Here is a 23,268-nt window from a genome sequence, read left to right as displayed (position 1 = left end):
CATAAAGAATAAGCCTCCTGAAAACAAACACACAGCTTTTATACATAATAAAATGGCACAGGATGCATACACAGGTAAGAAGTTTTCATAGCCGGTATCATGCAGGTATTTCACCCCTAAAGATACAATACATAACACAATACTTGTTCATTTATTTTAAGTTTAGGCACAAGCAAGAACTAATATAGAGAGAGGGTAATTCTAGAGAGTTGCTTACCTTTTGAGCTTGAGCACTAAAGGCAATACAGCTTTCCAGCTGTATGTACAGAGACTGGCTGAGCCCTGGGGAATATATAGCCTGAATTTGGACCCACCCACAGGTTCTGTCCAGAAGTTTGACCTTTGATGCATAGAAATCATTTAATGGGATTGGGTCAGATTTTATTTTCCAAACATCCATTTTGGATTGAAGGGAGAGCAAATATTAGTTTTTAATTCTGGGTAACAAAGTGTTTTCTGCCAGTTCTGCTAATCCATCAGGACTGTTGGATGGGAGAGAAGACTGGGAAATACTGCTCATGTTCCGCTGAGCTTCAGTTACAACCAGATAACAGGATCTTAAACAGAAAAATGGGGGAACCTTAGAGATGGAAAACATAATTAGCGATTAGTCTGTTTATTACTGTGGTTGTTGAAACAGACTTGAAGTCTGTTTCAGTTGATTCTTCTTGTTTGTACAACGTGGATCTGAGCCATGCTAGACAGGAGATAGGTGAGAACAAGACTTGACCTATTATTTTCTTTACAAAATAGAGGAAACAAAGAAACATGCACATGAAGAAACCAGTTGAGATGAGAGTGAAGAGCAGATACAAACTTTCTATAGTTGGAATATTTAAATACATCTTTTGATGGATGTAAATGCTTTATAACAAACTTTTATTCTAAGGGAACTGCAAAACAGCTCCATACAAAGCAAAATAATAATTCCAAATGTGTTTATGGTACAAACTTGCAATGTTCCTCAAAGATCTTCCATGAATAACTTAATGGCCTGGCAGATGACAGATGAATTGTGAAATTCAACTGGAGGAGTGTTCATGGTTCGAGGGACAATCATAATATACAATAGCAAATATATTTCAGTTATAGAAGCTATTGTTCTGTATTGAAATAATAGAATTGACAAATAGTAAAGAAAGCATTCTGACCTCTGTAAAGCACTGTTTGATTTAAAAATGGGGGAAAAAAGTACAACATAATTCTTCAGGACATACAAAGAGATTGCTGCAATCTCTGTTAAGCAGAAGAATTACTTTCCTATACCACTAGTTGAAGTTTGGTCAGTGCCATTTTCTTTTTGTTTCTCTCCTTTCTTTTGTGAAAATAAATATACTAGAAATCTACATTCTCCTTGCTGAGTTTGAGGACTTGAGCAAGACGAGATGGTAGTGCAAATGATATTTTTGATGGATATCTACAACACAGCTGATTTTTTTGTTTCATTTTGTTTTTAATCACTTCTGCTGTTTTGCCTACTTTTATGATGATTGATGTGCTACTCAGTAAATGTTATTTCTACCTATGAGACATATATTAGTCTGCTGAAGGAGAAAGGAGATTGGGAATGAGTCTTCTCAGATGCACTTTTCCATCACCTGGTGTCAATCAAACACTAATAATTTGTGTATAGATATTCCAGATGTATAATTGGAATTTGCAGAGTGACAGTGTTCAGGTAGTCCTGTCACACTGCAATATCCTGGTGAAATAACAAGGAAAAGAGAGACCGTTTTGGCTCTTACTAAGGCAGGGAACTGCTTACCAGATAGGGAGGTTCTGGAAGTGACATCCAGCATGAAAATTACACTTCCAGATACTTGAAGGTATCAAGTCTGACTTGTCAAACAGGATCCAGAGTAACTTCTGTCTTAATGCTACAGAAAAGGGGGAAGGTATCCACCATGGCCGAAATTGTCAGCCATTTTGTCTTAGCAAAGAGCAGATATGGTCAGTAAGGACAAGGTTTTTCCAAAGCAACCATGCCATATACAATTAAGCATGTATAATTAATGAATAAAAATATAATTTAGTGTATGTCCTCCTTTGGATGTTACGAAGAAATGCTTTTATTAACAATTCACCGTAATCTGTCCTAAGAGTAGTGAGTAACAACAGGCTGTTTCTCACCGAGTGGTTGGGTGTACCAGTGAGCCAGAGCACTGAATGCCACATTCCCTCTTTTGTATCCCATTTCATTTCTGGGTCCCCATTTCATTTCTGTAGCTCAGGAAGTTGTAGTGGATTTACACTTCAAATTGTGGTAGTGAAGGTCTCCAGGTCTTCTGGACTACATACCTGTAAGACCTGAGTCACGTGTCCAGCTTTTCACTAACATCGTGTACTTTAAGAGCTAAAAAATACCAAGGAAATCAATGCAGTTATGTCAGTTATCACTGTCATACTATTGTGCTGCAAATATACAATGAGAATGATTCCAAATGTTTTTTTAAAGCTGCTCTTTCTGACTTCCACAGTATCCTGATTCCAGACCTACAGAACAGTTTTGTATGCATTTGACTTGCAGAGCTTTGTTCTGTGAGTCTTACAAAAGCCATTTTTTCTCTCCAAGAAGTAGTCTGTGGTTTAAAACAACATGAGGTGTGGAGGATGAGAATTTCTGCTTCTCTGTCAGATACAAAAAATATACTACTCTCTTTTTCAATGGAAGGCCAGGCATAAGCAACAGAATTGTCCATGAACAAATGATATCTTGATTAGAACAGGCTGTCAGCATAGCACTGTCAGCATACCTGCATAGTTGGTTGGACCTGGGGTCTAGAGAGAGTAAGCTGCAATCTTCTTGCAGTTGGAAGGCTATCTGGGATAGATGGTAATGGATTGCCCTGCCCGGCACAGCTGTGCAAAGCAGTACAAATAGTTTTGTCACAGATTGTTTGACAATGCTTGTCCCAAGAGAAGGTCAGCTAGGGCTGTCCTGCTCTTTCTTCTGCCAGGCATTTCATTGTGGGCCTATCCCTAAACCAACAGTCTCAGAGACCTGAAAATAATAAAAGCACTTTTATACAAAAGGATATGAAGTCCAGATGAGCTCACAGGTCAAAGCCTCTTATCCAATCACTAAAACCTACTCAGAACTTTAGATTTTGTTTTCCTCTTTGCTACTACAATTTTGACATTAGGAAGGAGAACATTAACTGTTCTCTGTCTTTGTTGCACATTGTGAGTGTGGAAATTACCTTTTTGTGAGGGAAAGAAGCAACCATTCATGGAGAGAGAAATCATTTTGCTCAGGTGAATGTCTAATAGATTGCCATTGCATACCTTGGTGCTGTAGCCATCAGTGATGGTTCCTCTCTCACCTGCTTTGTGGGATTGTGTTGATTCCCCTGTCTGAAGAAAATCAGGTGACTGGTCAAGCTCCTTTGGATGTGAGTTCATAGTCCACCTGGTATCTTTCTGCAGCAGTGCTGTGCCATTGTGAAGAGAATAATATTGTTGCCTGCTGTGCTGCCTTGGTTTTTGACAGATTATGACAAGACTGTGAAAAACTATTTGTCTTTGCTCTTAATTCTCATCAGGTCTCTTACCAGACCTCACATTCATTTTGATTTCATTTAGCCTTCATTGTGCAGACAATGATTTCTTAAAACTTCCTGTAGATATTTGATCTGACATCGGTGTTGTCTTCATGGCATGACATTCAATGATTACATCCTACTGGCTAGCAAAAGGTTGGGTGGGAGAATTTTCCCCAAAATCTGACAGTCTTCCTCATTGTTACTGAATGAGTTGTAGCCTCACCTACATGCAAAGCCTTTCACTTAGGAAAATAATAAAGCCTATTTAGGAGGAAGAACAAAACAACGTCCAAAGAATAGTCAGAGTGGTTGAGGAAGGTTTCTAACCTGAAGAAAAAGGACACATTTTCAGAAAGGGGAAGGAGGAGAACCCAAGAGATTACAGTTCTCTGTAGTTATTGAAAAGTGCATTTGTTCACTATGATGCTTGTAAGAAAGGCACTTAGATCTATTGCTTAATGTACCACTTATTATAGCTAACATAAAGAGTGAGTAGTATCAGTAATCTTACATTCCCTTGGGGAACCCCAAGCTGTTCAGTATTGGGCAGACCTCCAGTCAAGGCATGACATGTGATGCAAGTCTCATCCATAGAGCTAAAAGTTCACTGACATTTTGTTCTTCTTCAGGAGTGTGTCTTTATCTGTGCTCCCATCATCTACTTCCAATCTTGCAGAATTTTCTTAGAAAAAAAAACAATTCTGTTCATTTCTGCTGTCAAACAAAAGGATATTTGAATGAAAACATGATGCTTCACTTCAGAGTACAGATGAGGATACAGGTGGTACAATCACCATGCCAAGTGGGAGCTGCCTTCCAATAGGAATGCAGAGATTATCCTGCTGCTCAGGCCTATGTGCCATGCAGAACAGGACTGGAACCCTAACTCTATGCGTGGCATAGCACAGGCCCACTTTCTCATGCCAACTATCATGTAGATCACTAATTGATGTACAATTAATTATATTCCAGGGAGGACTGCTACAGAAGGCTCTGACACAAGGCCTTCCTTAGGTGTCTCAAAGCATATGAAGGAATATAAGGTGATAGGAAAAGACAGCATGGATTTATCAAGGACAGATCTCTGCTGACCATCATTTTCATCTTCTATAATGAAATGGCTTATTCTAGGAACAAAGGTAAAGTAGAGAATATCATATGCCTTGACTTTTCAATGTGATCTCCCAAATTATTCTTGTAACAAGACGGGAGAGACGTAGACTGAGTCAGCAGACAATGATGTGGGTGGAAAATTGTGGCACAAGTGGCCCTGACCTGAGTAAGGGGGGGGCCACACTGTCATGAGGAGCCCTGCTAGGGATGCAGAGGAGAGCCTGGCAGGGTAGAATGAGGCTTAAGGAGCCTGGACTGAGTAAAGGGTGAGTACAGTCCAGAGATCAGAACCCAGAGCAAGGCCAATCCCTCAGGAAGTTCGGTAGTGACAAGGTTCTGGGTGGCCAGAGACTGGGGTCCTTAGGGATTTGCACAGCTGCAAGCAAGAGTCCAAATCACAAGACAGTATCATATCACGGGGCATGTCCATAGTCAAGCCAAGAAATCATTTCTTAGGTCAAGATTAGGTTCTGGTCCAGCAATCACCCAGCAGGTCCTTAGCAGCAGGGCACAGCTCAGGTCACAGTAGGAGTCCTTGGCCAGGTATGGACACAGCTGTGTTTGAACTGGAAACTAGTACACACAATGCTAGTACATCTAACATAGCACAGGAAAGAAGTGAAGGTTCAGGGCAGAGCTTAAATAGAGGACCTGGGTCCATAGGGGTGGGTAAAGGCTCCAGGTGTGGTTGGTAATGGCACTTAAAGCAAAGCACTCAGGGCTTTGTTATCTACTTAGGAGCAAAAGAGGTGGTACTGGAGATTCAGTAGAAGTTTGGGTCTGAGGTCAATTGTGAGTGGGCCTGGAGAGAGACACACATACAGCATTCCTTAAGGAGGGACCAAAAGATTAAGGTTCAGCTGAACTGAGCTTCTGTTGTAGGTAACAGTCTTGACTTGGGGAGTGTTACGTAATTTGTTGCTGATTAACATAAAAACTGCTGATTCAGGAATTGACAAAAAACAATGCAGCAAACTGTGGAATAGACACTTAAATCTTTAATCCCCCTTTTCCCCAGCTTCAGTTCATCGCTTCTCCTTCCCTTCCTCCTAGTTCCAGTTTCCTTGTTGCACTCTCTTCTTCCCAGTCCTTTCAGTGATGCAGTAGGCAGTGTAATAGCCTGGGGTCAGTATATAATCTATATAAACGTTTCTGTCTGCCAGTGGTTGCTGCTTACTAGATTCCTCTGCTCTAGTGTGCTCTCTGGGCTGCAGTTCTTTAGGGCTGTCCCTACTCCAGTGTTAGCTTCCTGCAGAATACAGTCCTACCAGGGTGACTCTGGCCTGTGTTGGTTGCCCATGGCTGCAGTGCCTTAGACATATGTCCTCTGGCATGGAGCACCTCCTCCCAGGAGTGTGTCTTTATCTGTGCTCCCATCATCTACTTCCAAATATCTCTTTTATTTTGTTTCTCCAAACATACCTCTCATATGTCCCCTTTTTGTGTTTCTAAAGTTTTTATTTTTTGGGTCTACTTGCATGTCCTCTGTCCTTAGCAGATACCACCTTTTCTTAATTACATTTGCTACACTGCAGTGCTGCTACATTTTCTAATTAAATTTGGCCTTAAGATGTGCCAGGGTAAGCTTAGGCTGGATATCAGGAAAAAATTCTTTACAGAAAGGATTGTTAAGCACTGGAATAGGCTCCCCAGGGTGGTGATTGAGTCATCATCTCTGGATGTGTTTAAAAACTGTTTGGACGTGGTGCTCAGGGACATGATTTAGTGGAGGGTTTTTAGTTAGGGTAGTACGGTTATGTTGTGGTTGGACTTGATGGTCTTTAAGGTCTTTTCCAACCTGAGCGATTCTATGATTCTGTGTTTGAGTAGAGATGCAATGTCCTTTTCTTACTAGCTGAAAATCTGGTGCACAGTGAGTTGTTTTCATCCATTATAGAGACACCTGCAGCTGACCCAGGACAGTTCAGGGCTTTGTCTATCAAAGATCACCCCTGATATCCAAACTGTGCCAATTTCCAGTACAGATTCCTGGGCCCATGAGAACAACATATATGGGAGAGCTCCTCCAGTGAGGCTTGTCATTGCTATTAAGGCTATTAAGCCCCTATTAGGGCTTACTCTTGCCCTCAGAGTTCTAACACTATTTCCTGTTTCATGACTTCTATAGCTGATTTTATTTTCTATGTGTTTATTATTTGTCAGTGGATATCTCTTCCTCAGTTTTGTCCAGTTTCCTTTTAAAATCATGTAAGATTTTAGCATCCCATCAGTTGGGAGAAGCATTAAACTAAGTATCTTGATTGTGACCCTTGCCCAAGGTACTTTGCTTGCCTGCATCAGGCCAATAATCTCATTGTACTGGAGGACCCTGTAATTCATAAGATACCCTTTGAATGCAGTAAAGAAGACACTCAGGAACTGTAAGGTATTGGTTAAAATACAGTTTACTGGAGCTAACACAAGAAGGGAAAAGGACATAGCACAGGTAATTTTTCACATCCCGTCAGAAGCTGGACACCCTAAGTTGTGTAATTTTGGACAGAGCTTTAGTCATGGCAGATTGCACAGATCCCATCCATACAGAGGTTCGCTGGCATTGTGGTCTACATGTTTTGCCAGGACATTCACAGAAGTAAGCAACACTGTTGATTATTTCTACTGTTGAGCAACAATGTGTTTATATGGATCCATGCTGTTTTTCTTCAAGATAAAGAATGTGCCAGAGGCATAATCACCTGTTGCCATTCTGGGGCTGTATACATGGGTTTAACCTTCTGGTTTGATCTTTGGCCTACCTCACCACTACATATTTGGTTGGGAATCACTGATCTATGGCTATAGTATTGGGAAATGTAGCACTTAATTCCTTATCGGGCGCTTCTAGCCCTACTGTCACTTGTGGCCCTCGGTCTCCTTCCCTTGCTGAGCAGACTGACACTTGCTGCTCCTCGACAGTCATCTTTGCAGTTTATTTTCCAGACTGAAGAATCTTAGATCATGAGCCACAGGAAACAGCAAATAAACTGCTCCACATCCAATCAATATTTCATAGAATCATAAAGGTTGGAAAAAAAACACCAAAGTCTAGTTCAACATGCTGTGCTTTTCCAGGTAACTTTTGAGAGCCCAAAGTAGCTCTGAACCAGGATATTCTCTTGACTGCTCTTCCTCTGGTGACTATGACACCACATGCGGAGTCTTGTAACTTCAGCCATAGATTTGGTTTGCTTAGAAGAAGGTAGTCAAACGTGCAGAGAAGTGCAGAATAGACTCAGATGGTCTCGAAATGATTCTGTGATGGTTCCTTCTACAGATGATGTGAGAAGGAAAGGTACACTTAGTTCAGAGAGCATTTCTCATGAGGCATTCAAAAGAGTGTGATTGCACCTGGCTGTTTTCATTCCATGGACCACTAGAAGCGCTGCATCTCTAAGCACACAGTACTGAGACGATATGAGGTGAAGTGAAGAGACAGAAGGCGATGTCTTCACATAACAACTTCAGTCATGGTATCAGGGAGCAAAAAGGACTACTGGACAACACCTGGACTTGGGATTCATTTCTCTTATCCCATGCTGGGCTTTAGAGCTCAGAGGCACCTTTGTAGTGCCCTGCTCTTTCTGAAAGTCGATAAACATCATTTTTTATCCTTAGTGACACTTAATGGCCTTTTTAAAACAAGTCAAATGCTTCCATTTCCCAGTTAAGACATTAGGTGGACTCTGTGCCTTGGATACCCTCTTGTGTATAGTTTTGGGAATTCATCATTTCTGCCTTGATTCTCTTCATCTTTTGCTTTGAAAAGATCAAACAATTGGATAGTTGCTTTTTTTTTAGTTCACGCTATGTATTAAATACTTCCATAGCAAATGTGGATTTTTACTGTTATTGTACCCAGAAAATGCAGAGTGACATACCTATGTATTTCAGTTCCATATAACTGCTTAGTAACCTTACACACTCTGCTGCTCAGGACAATATTTTACCAGTCCTGCCTTTTTTCCTTTGCCATTTGTTAGTTTGTTTGGTTTTAGTTGTAGCAAAACTTTATTGACTGCTTGTCAAAAACTTGAAATTTCGTAGTTCTTGAAATACTTCTTTTTTGCTTGAATCCTACAGTGCAAACTGTAGCTAATCCTTTCTGACCCTCTTGAGAAGACCAGTAATCGCATTTCTCCCATTTGTAATGGGTATGAAATGTGTTTCACTGCTGCTAACATCATCATTTCAAGTTACAGTTAGTGCTGACATGGCACGTGTTTGAGGCAGCTCTGAAGTACTGAAGTATCAGTATTTTTTCAGTATTAATACTGTAATTTGCAATTCTGCATGTGTATCCCAGCAAAAAAACTCTGTTATTAACACCAGTAACCATTATAATTGGATAAAATATAACCTAAAGAGCCTTTCCTCTAAAGACTGTGAAATAGCAGAGGATTGTCACATTAGGCAATAGAAAGATTTCTTCATGTGGTTCTTGTCAGCATGGAAAAGCTGAAGCAGTCTGCCTTTTAATACTTCTCTCATATTTTTAAAGTTCTATCTTGTGTGCATCACATTGATGTATTTGCTGAGGATCCTTAGAGGATTTCTGTAAAAGTTCTCTGGAAATACAGTAAGTTCAAAGAATTTTGTTATTTGGTATGCTGTATTGTGAGAAGCTCAATTTAAGAATAGGAGCTATAGGGTTTAACCTTGATTAAACCCAGTTACAAAAAAAATCTTAAAATATTTAGTGACCTCATATATGGGTACATTCGGGTTGTGAAAATAGAATCCATTTTCCAGCTTAATCACTTCTGTCAATAATTATTACCCACTATATCATATTTTTCAGGTTGTGTAGTACAGTAACCCAGAATAGATAATGACATGTTTTGTTTGCAAAGCTTTTATTAGAATAAATAGAAAGACCATTAATTAGCATTCACAAAATCAGTGATATATCACTGGGATGAAAACGGGAAATAATATCAATCAGGAAGATGTTTTGTTTGGAGATGATTTAAGAAGAAATGGTAGACTTTCTGTATGCTCCCTCAGAAAAAAAGTTACACAGCCTTAAAGTATTTGCAGCACAAATAAGTCCAAATAAGACAAATGGTCTGCTGAAGTTAAAAATTTCATCTGCAAATTGAACAGGCATGACAAGGATGATTGCCAAGAATGATTGCCCAGCCAATTCAATGGAAAGGACCAGGATTTTCCTGAAAGCTGTGTTCATTTCAGAGAACTCCTATAGAGGAACCAGATTCTCAATAACAATGGCAGGACTTCACACACACACAAAAAAAAACAAAGCACTGGCCTTGTTTCCCAAGTTATTCAAGCATATTGGAAACATATACACCTTAGATATGAATCCTGAATGTAAGCTGAGAATAAATTCCTGCACATAAAGATCTGAAATTTCACATGCTTCTTTAAGAATATCTCCTTAGATATTGAAGGCTTTCCACTTGGATAAAATATTGCATTGAAATTATGTTACAATACTACAGTAAAGAGGTTTGATTTCTGAGGGGAAGGTAAGCATTATTTCAGCTCTTTCTCTCGTTAGGGAGACCAATATCTACCAAAGAATAGAATAACATTGGTTGGGTTGAATCTGATCAAGAAGAGGAATGGGTGGTCAGCCCTGAACTCTTCTAACTCAAGGGAATGCTTGATGTTTCCAATTGCCCCTGTTGCACCTGCCGCCTCAGTGCCCTCTTCATTGACTTCCATGAACGCCCCATGGACAGCATCAGAGATCATCAGGTTATCTACTGAAGAGATGCCGGTCAGGTTGGCTGAACGGCTGAACAGGTCGGTCATTCCCAAGGCCATTAATATAGATGTGAGGTTATATTTTTCCTCAATCTTCATGCGGGGCAGGTACACTTTCATGCTCTTCTTTTCCATTGCATTGGTACTTGTCCACTCTCTGAGTTTTTCAAAGTTAATTGTCTTCTCAATCTGCAAAGAGAGGGATAGAATGAAATACAGAAGGCAAGAACACAGTGGCCATAACAAGTGTATTAATACCACTTGTTACTATTTTTTTCATTTATTTGTGTGCACAACAGGAGTGACACAAGCGTAAATCTATTTGTTTATCCTTTATGCTTCCTCCTGACTATAGCCTACGTATCATCTGTCTTGATGAAGTTCTCCAAAACTTTGTCATCTGAAAATTTTTCCAACAGATCAGATGCCCTTCTGAAAAATCAGGTTTTGATGATGTCAAATCAAATTTGTGCTCATTTGCAGATATTTGCAGATGTTTGCAGCTAACTTTTCAGAAATGCTGTTTGTTTTCTGTACTTGTTATATTTTTCCTATTTTTTCTAATTCAATGAGAAAAGATCTTTTAAAATATCCCTGGCATTTACAAATAATAATAATAATAATAATAATTTAATTATTTGTAGGGGTGACTCTTGTGAAAAAAATCTATTAATGGTCATCAACAGAATAATTGGTCCCTGTGACTTGATAATAGTGTGTGAGCATTACTTGATCTATGGAAATTGAAATGTCTTCAAAGGAAAAAAAAAATCCTGCTAACATATCTGTCTCTAGTACCTGATGGAGATAACTGCATATACCAACATCCCCTCCTGCAGGACTGCAGCAGCCCTTTGTTTTTTGTTAGCTACACTCTTTATTTAATAACATCGAGGCCAAGGCTCTCCTTAGAGGCCAGCCTCTGCCTGAGCACCTGGAAGCACCTGGGCCACTGTTGTGCTCTCCTGCCTGGGCAGCACAGCACAGCCAGGGGGTGAGAGGACAGCCTAAGGTCTGAAGGCAGCCAGCTCCCATTCAGCTCAGAACTAGTGGCCTTCCCCCACCAGGGCCGTACCCGCTCCAGGCCAGAAACCTCATCAGGCAACAGCACCAACATGCTCAGCTCTCCGCTGGCGTATGGGAGCTCCAGGATCCTCATTTTCTCTGCAGGCAGCGTGGCCACATTAAAGGTATTGTTCAGACACATCATTTGCACGGGTTTGCTTTCTTGCTGCGAAACAGAAGCACAAGACAGTGTGAGCAGGGAGCAATTTTTCTTGAATTTTTCCAGTTGCAGTGCCCATGTCCCTACCTTTGTCATTCTGAAGGGCATTTCCTGAGTGTCTTCTGTATTAAATGCTGTCTTCCATATCCCTTTGAAGTAAACGGTGTTAATAAAGACCATCATTGTACCAAAATCAATGGAGCTTGATACAAGCAAATCTTTGATCTGTCCTGTGAAAAGGAAGCAAAGCAGTGAGCGATTAGGAATAGCCTGTCTGGTTTGCATGAATGTCTGCAATGGAGGGCATGGTGAGTTCTGTGGGAGATTGCTTTCACGGCAATAATCAAGTGCTGTTCCTTGGTCTGCCTTTTCTAGACATTTTGAAGAGAGGAAGACAAGGGTATAGATTATGGTCGATAGGAATAAATGTCAGTTATTTTTTAGTTCTTACCATTTGTCTCTTTTTCCACCCAGGAGTTTATGAGCTGCCTTGCTTCTTCAGCAGCTGTTCTGAAGTTAACTTCTTCCACTCCTCCTGTGTAGAACTTCCTTGCACAATTTAAGTATTCCTGTAAGCAGAAGAATTGTGTTTGACTGTTAAGAACTTTAAAATAGATGAACATGAAATGCAAAATTAATGAAATGGAGAATGATGGTTAAAAGAAACTTCTGTCCCTACTCTTGAACAATTCAAACAGCTCTCTTGCTGTAACTGAATCTTAAAGCTGGACAAGGACACTTCACATATTTAGATTTGTCACTTTTGTCTTCAGACAGGACTGCAAGTTAGAATTTTGAAATATTTTCTTCATTTTACCATAAAACCTTCTGTTCGGCAAACTTTATTAAAGACAGACAATACTCATTTCCTCGTCTTGGTGCCCACCTTTTCTTTTGAATTCTGTATTCTTACATTCCTATTTTTTTATTTCAAAACTAAAACTTTCTTGAAGTGAGATATTTTATGTGTAGCTTTAAAAAAGATGAACAAAACGTTTTAGTCAGTTTCAGTCCTCACGCTTTCAAGTCATTTTCTTCCCTTACAAATCACCTTTTTCATTAAAAGACCTTTTTTTAATGAATGAACAGCAATTCTGATTGCTCCCTGTAGCAATTGCTGCATGGGCATGTATTGCAGAGTTGCAGAATCTCAGGGGCTGGAAGGGATCTCTAGATCATCAATTCAAACCCCCTGCAGGGGTTCCCTACAATAGGTTGCACAGGAAAGCATCCAGATGGGTCTTGAGTATCTCCAGAGCCCTTATGCTATTGCCTGGCCTCCTCCTAAAAGCCACGTAAAGGTTTGGACTCATTCTGTGGCCCAAACCAATTCCCACTGTGGCTCACAGAAGTGCTGAGTCCCAGGTGAGCCCAGTGGGCAATCTCAGTAAGGTTAAGTCACACTTCAACTCACCGGAAGAACTGCAAATGTTTTGTCAACGTAGAGTTTGTCAGCAATCTCGAGTGAGTATGTAGCATTTGGCCTGGTGATTTCTGAGAGAAAGTCCTTGAACAAATTGTGGATGTATTCAGAAGAGCCACACTGAGGTGATGACAGGGAAACAAGATGATATGTCAGATTAGCTTCTCCTTATCTACCAAATCAGACCCCGAAGGACTGTCCCCATCAATAACAGGCCATAGTGGAATTCACCCACAAGACCTGGGCTGATGATGATGCATTAAGCCGATAAATAAACCAGTCTCCGAGTCAGTTTCCCTGGCTTTCAACAAGCATGAGTTAGACCCACTTTTGCTCCCTCCACAGATCTGCTTGGTTTGAGAGCATTACCATCACTTTTGACAGTCTGAAACTGCTTGGAACAGAGGCAGAATAGTTCTAGTTTTGTCCCGAGGAGAAAATAGGAACAAAAAGAGAGAAGTTTTGTCTTTACCTGAGAGTCAGTGGTGCTTCCAGCTCCTGTAATGCTATCAAAATGAAGAGCCTGCAAGAGAAAATGCCAGTGAGAAAAAAACACAAGCATGACCAAAAATATTATGCATTTAAAATTTACATGTGATGTTGGCAGTAGAGCTGCTGGCTCACAAAAAAATAAATAAATAAAAATAAAAAAAGCCCACAACAAATGCTAGATTAGATGAACTAAAAGGCTGCAAGTGAGCTTGCAGCTGGTGCACACTTCATGTCACCTTCTGAGAAATTGGAAATAGTCCTATTTCTTAGATTATATTTTTTTTCAGTGAGCATCTGTAAGTTAACTTATTTGTGTATTATGCACTGTGAATAATGTTCTCTCTCTTCCTTTTTTCCCAGGGTTCTGTCTTTTTAATACAAAAATATAAAATATAGAAAAAATAGATTATGTAGAAGATGTCAGAATTTAGAAAAAAATAATACAATTCCCTGACTATGATCCATCTGGTGAATTAAAACATGTGAGAGCCTCATGAGTAGATAATGTGTTATTACTTAGAAGGATTAACAAGCAGAACTAGAGTCCACTGTCCACGTTACACCAGTGTAAGTAACTCACCTTCTTCATCTGAGATTCAGTGTTACCTCTTGCCCCCAAATAGACCATGGCCAGTGCTGTAAGGATGCTCAGAGGGGAATACAAGATGTTTTCATTGACATGATGGACTTTCATCTCGTTGAAAACATCGAAACAAAATTTTGTATTTGTTACGCTGATGGAATCCATTCTGAAATCGGTGTTGTCTAAAGGAAACATTAAAATGTATTAGTTGTATTGCAAGGAAGTCAGTGCACTTGAACCTTTGTACACAGTGCACAGCTTATTTTCAGTAAGTAGAATTCAGTAGTATGGATTTAAAAGGCAGATTAGTGTGGATTTAAAAGGCAAATATGTTCTTGGATTTGTGAGCAATCAAAATCCTGTATAGCTACCAGTTGTGTGTAGGCTGGTGACTGTTTTATTTGAAATTTGAGTTATCCTCTGTACATGTGTACTGTGTTGAAAATATTGCAAAGACTTGCCTTGAAAGAAGCTTATTGATAATCATTTCTCATCTTGTACAGAAAAGAAAACACACACAGGTTTGTTCTAAGCCTTCATTCATCTGAGGCTGCAGACCAGACTCTTTACTATAGTTTTTAACATCACTTTTAAGGCCTGTTAATAGATCATCCCTCTGTGATCCAAACTGCAGTTATTGACATTATAAAGTCGGTAGGTGTGGAAAAATGCCACGAGTTTTTACTGGATTTATTCTACCTGCATGTAAATGGAAGCTGGATTCTTATACCAGCCACTTTATCAGAGGTCTCAAACCTCATCATTACTTTCTTCTTAAAAATAGATTAGGGGAATGGAAGCACAGTGATAGAAAGAGATAATGATTTACCAAACTCATCTGCTTTATGACAAATGTCTATTAACTAGTACATGTTCCATTCTGGGTTGACTTAATTATACCTCACTTTTCAAAAATTGTTCTTTAATTTTATTGGCACCTTTTTCATAAAATCCACCTTTTAATAAAACAGAAATTGTTTAGTCTTGTTTCATTTGCAGATACTTCACATCTTCAGTATTTAAACATTTTTTCTGCCTTTTTTTCTGACATTCTTGTGAAATTTTCCCTGAAGTTTCAGCACGTAGCATTTTATCTAACAGTGAAGGAAAAAAAACCTCTTTAGTAAAGAAGACAACATAGAATAGACAACAGTGTTGTAAAGCCAAGTGCAGCAGTAAGGTGTTTATACTATTCGTATCTTCCCATTTTGTCACAAGCAGAGAGAATCTTCCTAGGGCAGAATTTTCCAAGTGCAGGGGAAATCCAAGATATTCTGCCAAATGTTTCATTGTGTGGAATCAGTACATTCATGTGTTCCATCTCTCTCTTAATTTAATCACATCTGTGATTTACTAAGCTTTACTTCATACAAATACTTTGACTTCATACCTGGCAGGCTGTGAAACAGTACAGTAATGCAGAACACACATGTGAAGGTGAGAATAGATTTTTTAACAAGTCATCCTTTAATCGTTTGTTTCTTGACTGTTCTTGATCACAAAGCACAAACATGACGTTCCATCAACATTTTTGTAAGTTTTATGATGATTAATAAAAAAAGGTTTAGAACATCAATCATAACCAAAAGAAATGCTTACCTTATCAGCTTCACGTGTGATGATAAGAGTACAGCTTCTCAGCTGTACGTGGTACAGCCTTGTAGAACTCCTTGAAATATATCCTGTGTAATGTCATGACACGCCCCAGGCTGCCTGTTCTGTGTTTACCAAACCAAATGATGGCTGGAACTCAATGTCAGAAACAAACTTTTACTTGGTTGAGGTTCATTAGGTACCAAAAAAGAAAAAAAAAAAAAAAAAAAGAAAGAGGGAAAGAAAGAAAGAGGGAAAGAAAGAGGGAAAGAAAGAAAGAAAGAGGGAAAGAAAGAAAGAAAGAAAGAAAGAAAGAAAGAAAGAAAGAAAGAAAGAAAGAAAGAAAGAAAGAAAGAAAGAAAGAAAGAAAGAAAGAAAGAAAGAAAGAAAGAAAGAAAGAAAGAAAGAAAGAAAGAAAGAAAGAAAGAAAGAGGGAAAGAAAGAGGGAAAGAGAGGGAAAGAAAGAGGGAAAGAAAGAAAGAGGGAAAGAAAGAAAGAGGGAAAGAAAGAGGGAAGGAAGGAAGGAAGGAAGGAAGGAAGGAAGGGAAGGGAAGGGAAGGGAAGGGAAGGGAAGGGAAGGGAAGGGAAGGGAAGGGAAGGGAAGGGAAGGGAAGGGAAGGGAAGGGAAGGGAAGGGAAGGGAAGGGAAGGGAAGGGAAGGGAAGGGAAGGGAAGGGAAGGGAAGGGAAGGGAAGGGAAGGGAAGGGAAGGGAAGGCGGGAAGGGAAGGCGGGAAAGGAAGGCAGGCAGGCAGGAAGGAAGGAAGGAAGGAAGAAAAGATAGAAGGGAAAAAAAGAAAAAAAGAAATAAGAGAGAAAGGAAAAGGTAAAGAAAGAGAGAATGAAAGAGGGAAAGAAAGAAAGAAATCCCTAAATGAAATGAAGGATATCATGTGGCACCTTGGAGAAAAGGATGGAGCATACTGAAAAGACTGAAACAAAAATATAAAAGCTGTTCATTGAAATTTGAGTACTAAGTATGACTCGAGTACAGAAGCAAATACTGTGGCATAGATAGTGAAAACAAAGCAAAAAAAAAAGCGTGATATTAAGTTATGCACAGTGTCTCTAAGGAATTCTAAGTTAATTTTCTTTTTTTTTTCTTTTCTCTATAATGAGTACTGACATAAGGAGTACTGACACTCCAGACCCCTCTAGCAGTCACCATTCTGAGAGTATAAAAATGCAGTACATGCAGGACTGCTTGCTGTTCTGTGCCCACCCTGTACTTACTGCAACTTTTCATAAATTCACAGAATCGAAGAATCATTTTAGTTAAGGGGCTGTTGAAGACCGTCGAGTCCAACTCCACTGCAGTGAATAGGAACACCTATAGTGAAAACTTGTATGTTATTGTCTAGTTCTTGTGCCTGGTGCCACTTAAACCTGAATTGCAAAAAATAAAGCATTTTGTAGAGCAGTCTAGCATTACTAGAGCAGTCTGACTCAGGGAACACTTGTGTGCCAACATGGTCTGTGCAGATTGTCAGTAGAAAACTATCAGTAAGCATATTGTATAAATACAAATTAATTTTGAAAGCAATATTCAGAGCGTCTGTATTTAAAAAAAAAAAAAAATTACGGAACTGAAGAAAGATGTATTGTGGCAAAAGAGGTTGAGCAAAGAAGAGACTTCTGTTGCTTTTTAAGATACTAAAATATTCAGACTGGAGTCAGAAGCTACAAGGAAAGCATTCAAACTCACTGCTACAATGTAGAATGTTGTTTCGAGTTGCTCTTTTCAACCAGGTCACAGCGTCAGATGTGAGTTTCAAAATGTGTCTTTTGTACATTCAAAGAACATTTTTACAGATTGCCCACAAGTAACTTCATGGCACATCAGGTGAAACATTCATGGTCTGCAGGACAGTCATAATATACAATAGCAAGCATAAAGCAATCTCATAAATCCTTTGAAATAAAAGAATGGGCAGCAAGCAAACTACTTTGACCTCTGAGTATGCTGTGATTTTAAAACAGAACTCCAAAGTCAATAGACAAAATGCCTCTGAAATTGTCTAGAACAAATTATGCTTTCTGGAGAAAATCCTTCTAGTTTTCTGTGCAAGTGGAAAGCCTCTGAATAGTCCATACCTTTCTGCCTAATAGTTTTGTTCAGCTGAGCATACTAGAGCAATACTAATAATGAAGACCTCTGTCTGTCTGATACATTTAGGTACAACTAATATGTTACATGGTACCATCTATAACCCAGTCCAGTCTGGTACAGACATTGCTATGCAACAGCAATACTTTTGAGTAAGGATCGTTTGGCCTTAACTCATATTGGTAGCCAATTACATCAAATCTGTTATAAAGGGAGCGAGCTATTCTCTTGCTTGAACAGTACTTAAATTACGACTGCTGTGACTTCCATTTTGCTGAAGATGATATCTGTGCTGGTGGGAAGACATATCAACTGACTGAATGCGTCTGTTCATGGTGAATATCTTTAATCACACAATTTAAAGCACTCCCCACACTGCAAGATGTTTCTGTGGCTGCTGCCCCTTCTCCCTTTTTTGCTTAAGGCTGTTTTCTGTTCAGTCTTTAACACAGTGCAGCGGTCCCTTGTTGTGTACTTGACAGCTCAAAAGTCAAAGGATTATCCAACAAGTAGTACTGTGTCACTTCTACCTTTTAAGCATGCCTTAAATCTTTTTACTATCAAACTGTCTAGCAGCATGTTACAGCTTGCTGTAAAAGAGCCCCATGGGCATTTGTGTACCATTTTCCTGAATCATGTGCTTGGGTCATCACAGACAGCCTACAACTCAGGATCTACAAAGATACTACAATTGTGTCATAACAGCGAATTCAGAGCAGTAATGCTGTTAGTAATTCTTTCAAAATATCTCTGAGTTAAATATACTCAGCACTGAGAGGAATATTTTTGTTTTGAGATAGAAAAGGGGCAGCAGATTCCTCCAGAAGAAGTTAATACACATCCCTGCTATTGCTGTTGGACTTTTTCTTTCTGTCAAACGAATGGTTAATCTAAAGCGAGATGCAGAATTTAAAAATCAGTCTACAATAAATGAAAATTTGGATCGTGGTCAGTCATCAGTGCAGAATCATCAGAGTATTAGGGTTCTTGTGTAGTCTACTTATCAAGTTTAGATCTGTTGTGAAGTCAAGCAAGATTAGGCAACCCTTCCTGTAGGTGAAATGCTTTCTGGGATAGCTGATGGATTATGCTGTTAAGCTGTCCAGCATAGCTGTGCAATGCTGCACAAACACAAAAGGATGTGTTGTTGTGACATGTCCTTTTTTTGACAATGCTTGTCCCAAGAAAGAGGTCAGCTAAGACTTAGCTGCTATTTGCTTTTCCAAGTATTTCACTGTGGTCCTGGCCCTAAACTAACAGGCTCTTTGACGTCTGATCCTTTCCAAAAGAATATGAAGTCCAGGTCAGCTCATTCTATCACAAAAACATTTGCACAACTAGAGATTTTGTTCTCATTTATGTTTCCACTGTTTCTCTGGTAGCAACAAGCTTATTGATCATTTAGTGTTTGTCCTGCCCACACCAGTGATTTCTTAGTTGCTGTTGCAGAACTTGATGCAATAGCTATCAGTGGTGATTTCCCACTCAGTTGTTCTATGGGGTTCTGTTGTTTCCTTAGTCCAAAGAAAATCAGTGTCTGGTCAAGCTTTTTCAGACAGAGGCTCACAGTGTATCAGACACCTTTCTGCAGCAGTGCTGTGCCATTCTGAAGAGATTGACATCATTGCCTGCACTGCTGCCTTAGCCTGTCACAGGTGGTGACACAGGTGGTGACAGAGATGTGTATCTCAGTGTTGACAGTGAGGATTACTCCAGTGATCATTCACTAGAGGCACATTCAGAAAGAGGTCATGAAGCCCTTGGCCACGAGTGGCTAACACATAGAACAGTACTACATCTTGTCATAGAACCACAGAATATCCTTAGTTGGAAGGGTCCCATAAGGATCATCAAATCCAACTCCTGGCTCCACACAGCAGCACCCAAAATTCAAACCCTACATCTGAGAGCATTTTCCAAATGTTCCTTGAACTCAGGCAGCTTGGGACCATGCCCAGTGCCCTGGGAAGTCTGTTCCAGAGCCTGATTACTCCTTTGTGACCCCCAACCTGACCCTCCCATGACACAGCTCCATGCCGTTCCCTCAGGTCCTGTCCAGTGTCACCAGAAAGCAGAGCTCAGCACTGTCCCTCTACTCCCCTCAGCTCCTCTGCTCTGGGCTGAGGAAACCCAGGAACCTCAACACGTCTTGCCCTCCAGACTCTTCACCATCTTTGAAGCCTTCTTTAGATGCTCTCTAGTAGTTTTATGTCTTTCTTACATTGCGGTACCTAACCCTGCACCCAGTGCCAGAGGAGCAGTTGCACAGCACAGAGCACAGTGGGACAACACCTCCCCTTGCCTGGTGGCAGTTCTGGGCCTGGTGCACCCCAGGGTATGGTTGGCCCTTGGGGCTGCCAGGGCACACTGCTGGCTCAGATGACCAACCAGAGGTGAAGCGTTGCTGGACCTGCTGCTCACCAACACTGAGGAGATCATCAAAGGCGTCAAGGTTGGAGGCTGCCTGGGCTCCAGCGACCACGCCCTGGTTGAGTTTGTGATCTCAAGCGATGTGGGCCTGGCAAAGAGCAGGACCAGGACACTGAACTTCAGAAGAGCAGACTTCAAGCTACTCAATGGATTGCTGGCCAAGATCCCCTGGTGCGCTGCCCTCAAAGACAAGGATGTTGAGGAGAGCTGGCGGCTCTTCAAAGATGCCCTCCTGGAAGCACAAGAGGTCTCCATTCCTCTGAATAAGAAAGTGGGCAGGCGAGGTAGGAAACCGGCATGGCTCAGCAAGGACCTGCTGAGAGAACTGAGGGCAAAGAAAGGGGTGTACAAGCTCTGGAAACAAGGCTGTGTCACCTGGGAAGAGTACAGGAATGCCGTCCGGACTTGCAGACGTGGGATCAGGGAAGCCAAGGCGCAGGCAGAACTGAACTTGGCAAGGGACGTGAAAAACAATAAGAAAACCTTCTACAGGTACATTGCCCAGAAGAGACAGGCCAAAACGGGCGTACCTACTTTGGTAAATTTAAAAGGAGAACTGGCTTCAACAGATGAAGAGAAAGCTGAGGTGCTGAATGAGTTCTTCACCTCGGTCTTCACTGGTGGCCAGGATTCTAGTCTTTTTCACGTCCCTGAACCCTGCATCACCAAACCTCTATGTGGGGACCAAGGAGGTAAATCCCTCCCCACTGTAAGGGCAGAGCAAGTCCGAGAGTGCCTCCTTAGACTGAATGAATACAAGTCTATGGGGCCGGATGGCGTGCATCCCAGGGTCCTGAAGGAGCTGGCTGAGGTGGTTGCCGAGCCGCTCTCCATCATATTTGAGAAGTCGTGGCTGTCAGGTGAGGTCCCGGATGACTGGAGGAAGGGTCACGTCACTCCCATATACAAGAAGGGGAGCAGGGAGGACCCGGGGAACTACAGGCCGGTGAGTCTCACCTCCGTGCCTGGGAAGATCATGGAACAGATCCTCCTGGACAACATGCTCGGTCACATAAAGAATGAGCATGTGATCCGAGACAGCCAGCACGGCTTCACCAAAGGAAGGTCATGCCTAACTAATCTTGTGGCCTTCTATGATGGAGTGACGGCATTGGTGGACGAAGGGAAGGCGACCGATGTCATTTACCTGGACCTGAGCAAGGCCTTTGACATGGTCCCCCACCACATCCTCATCTCCAAATTGGAGGGAAGTGGATTTGATGGGTGGACGACCCGATGGATAAGCAATTGGTTGAAAGGCCGCAGACAGAGGGTGGTGGTCAATGGCTCTATGTCCAGGTGGAGGCCGGTAACAAGTGGTGTCCCCCAAGGGTCTGTCTTGGGACCGGTGCTCTTTAACATCTTTATTAATGACATCGATGAGGGAATTGAGTGCACCCTCAGCAAGTTTGCTGACGACACCAAGCTGAGTGGTGCGGTTGATACGGTGGAAGGAAGGGATGCCATTCAGAGGGACCTCGACAGGCTGGAGGGCTGGGCTCGGGTGAACCTGATGAGGTTCAACACGGCAAAGTGCAAGGTTTTGCATTTGGGCCGGAAGAACCCCAGGCACCTGTACAGGCTGGGAGGAGTGGTCCTTGAGAGCAGCTCGGCAGAGAAGGACCTGGGGGTCCTGATGGACGAGAGACTGAATATGAGCCAGCAGTGCGCTCTGGCAGCTCGAAAGGCAAATGGGATCCTGGGCTCCATCAGGAGAGGGATGGCCAGCAGGGACAGGGAGGTGATTGTCCCTCTCTACTCGGCTCTTGTGAGGCCCCATCTGGAGTACTGTGTCCAGGTGTGGAGCCCTCAGTACAAGAAAGACATTGAGATTTTGGAAAGGGTCCAGAGGAGGGCGACTAAGATGATCAGGGGGCTGGAGCACCTCCCCTATGAGGACAGGCTGAGGGAGTTGGGCTTGTTCAGCCTGGAGAAGAGAAGGCTGCGGGGTGACCTCATTGCAGCCTATCAGTACCTGAAGGGAACCTACACCCAGGAGGGGAGTAAACTCTTCAAAAGGGCTGACAACAGCAGGACTAGGGGAAATGGATCCAAGTTGAAGGAGGGAAGATTTAGGTTGGATGTTAGGGGGAAGTTCTTTACTAGGAGAGTGGTTAGGCCCTGGAACGGGCTGCCCAGGGAGGTTGTGGATGCCCCGTCCTTGGACGTGTTTAAGGCCAGGTTGGACGGGGTCCTGGGCAACCTGATCTGAATGTGTATGTTTGGTGGCCCTGCTAGGCAGGGGGGTTGGAACTACATGATCCTTGGGGTCCCTTCCAACCCAGGTGATTCTGTGATTCTGTGATTCTGTGTGATTCTGATTTTCAGATTATTTCATCATTTAAAATGATGAAATCATCTGGAGTTGGACTAGATGATCTCCCGAGGTCTCTTCCAGCCCCTATGAATCTGTGATTCTTTATAAAAGGGTAAAAGTGTTAGAACAGTTGTTCCTTGAAAAATTTACCAGAAAAATGGCCAGGTCATCTTTAATACCCGTTGGAATGGCGCAGAAAAATGCATGGGAATAACGTTGTATTCTATTGTGATACTTCTTGTCATCTGAATACAGAGAAGAATCAAGCTGGTTGTAGGTCTTTGGTGAAGTTCTTGAAAACAGATACTCCTAAAAATGTCATAAATGCCTGAAAAACTTCATATCTGCATGCTTTATTCATTCTAAGAATACATTTTTGTGCTAAATCACATTTTACTCACAGTTGTTAAAACATAAAGATATTTTTCAGAGTGTGGTTCAGAAAGCTAATATAATTCACATGAGAAGCATTTGTGGTTTTCCTTTATTGTGTTAACCAAAACAAAATCAATTGTATGCATCTAAATCAGTAATGGGTGATTAGAATGGAAACAGAATATAATATTGAGCCAGTGGATCCATATTTGCAGTTGATAATCTATACATAGGAAGAGAAGACAGAAAAAATTAGGATTCTAATTTATTTCTTAGAAGAAGTATTTTCCAACATTTTCAGGATTTTTCACCAAAAAGGTGTATCAGAATGTCCTCAAATT

General features: G+C 41.2%; 1 protein-coding gene across 1 annotated transcript; it reads right to left on the bottom strand.

Annotated features, from left to right (window-relative positions):
- Positions 1-9,236: 9,236 nt before the first annotated feature.
- On the bottom strand, positions 9,237-15,775 carry LOC125690982 (ovalbumin-related protein Y). The gene is made up of 8 exons (XM_048939821.1): positions 15,708-15,775; positions 14,106-14,290; positions 13,506-13,556; positions 13,025-13,153; positions 12,062-12,179; positions 11,698-11,840; positions 11,461-11,616; positions 9,237-10,574 (listed from the first exon to the last, which is right to left on the bottom strand). The coding sequence occupies exons 2-8, from the start codon at positions 14,271-14,273 to the stop codon at positions 10,173-10,175; spliced, it is 1,167 nt and encodes a 388-aa protein (XP_048795778.1). The 5' UTR covers positions 14,274-14,290; positions 15,708-15,775; the 3' UTR covers positions 9,237-10,172.
- Positions 15,776-23,268: the final 7,493 nt, after the last annotated feature.

The sequence above is a fragment of the Lagopus muta genome, chromosome 3 (genome assembly GCF_023343835.1).
Source record: "Lagopus muta isolate bLagMut1 chromosome 3, bLagMut1 primary, whole genome shotgun sequence".
NCBI classification, from domain to species: Eukaryota; Metazoa; Chordata; class Aves; order Galliformes; family Phasianidae; genus Lagopus; species Lagopus muta.
This window is presented reverse-complemented; position numbering and strand designations above follow the sequence as displayed.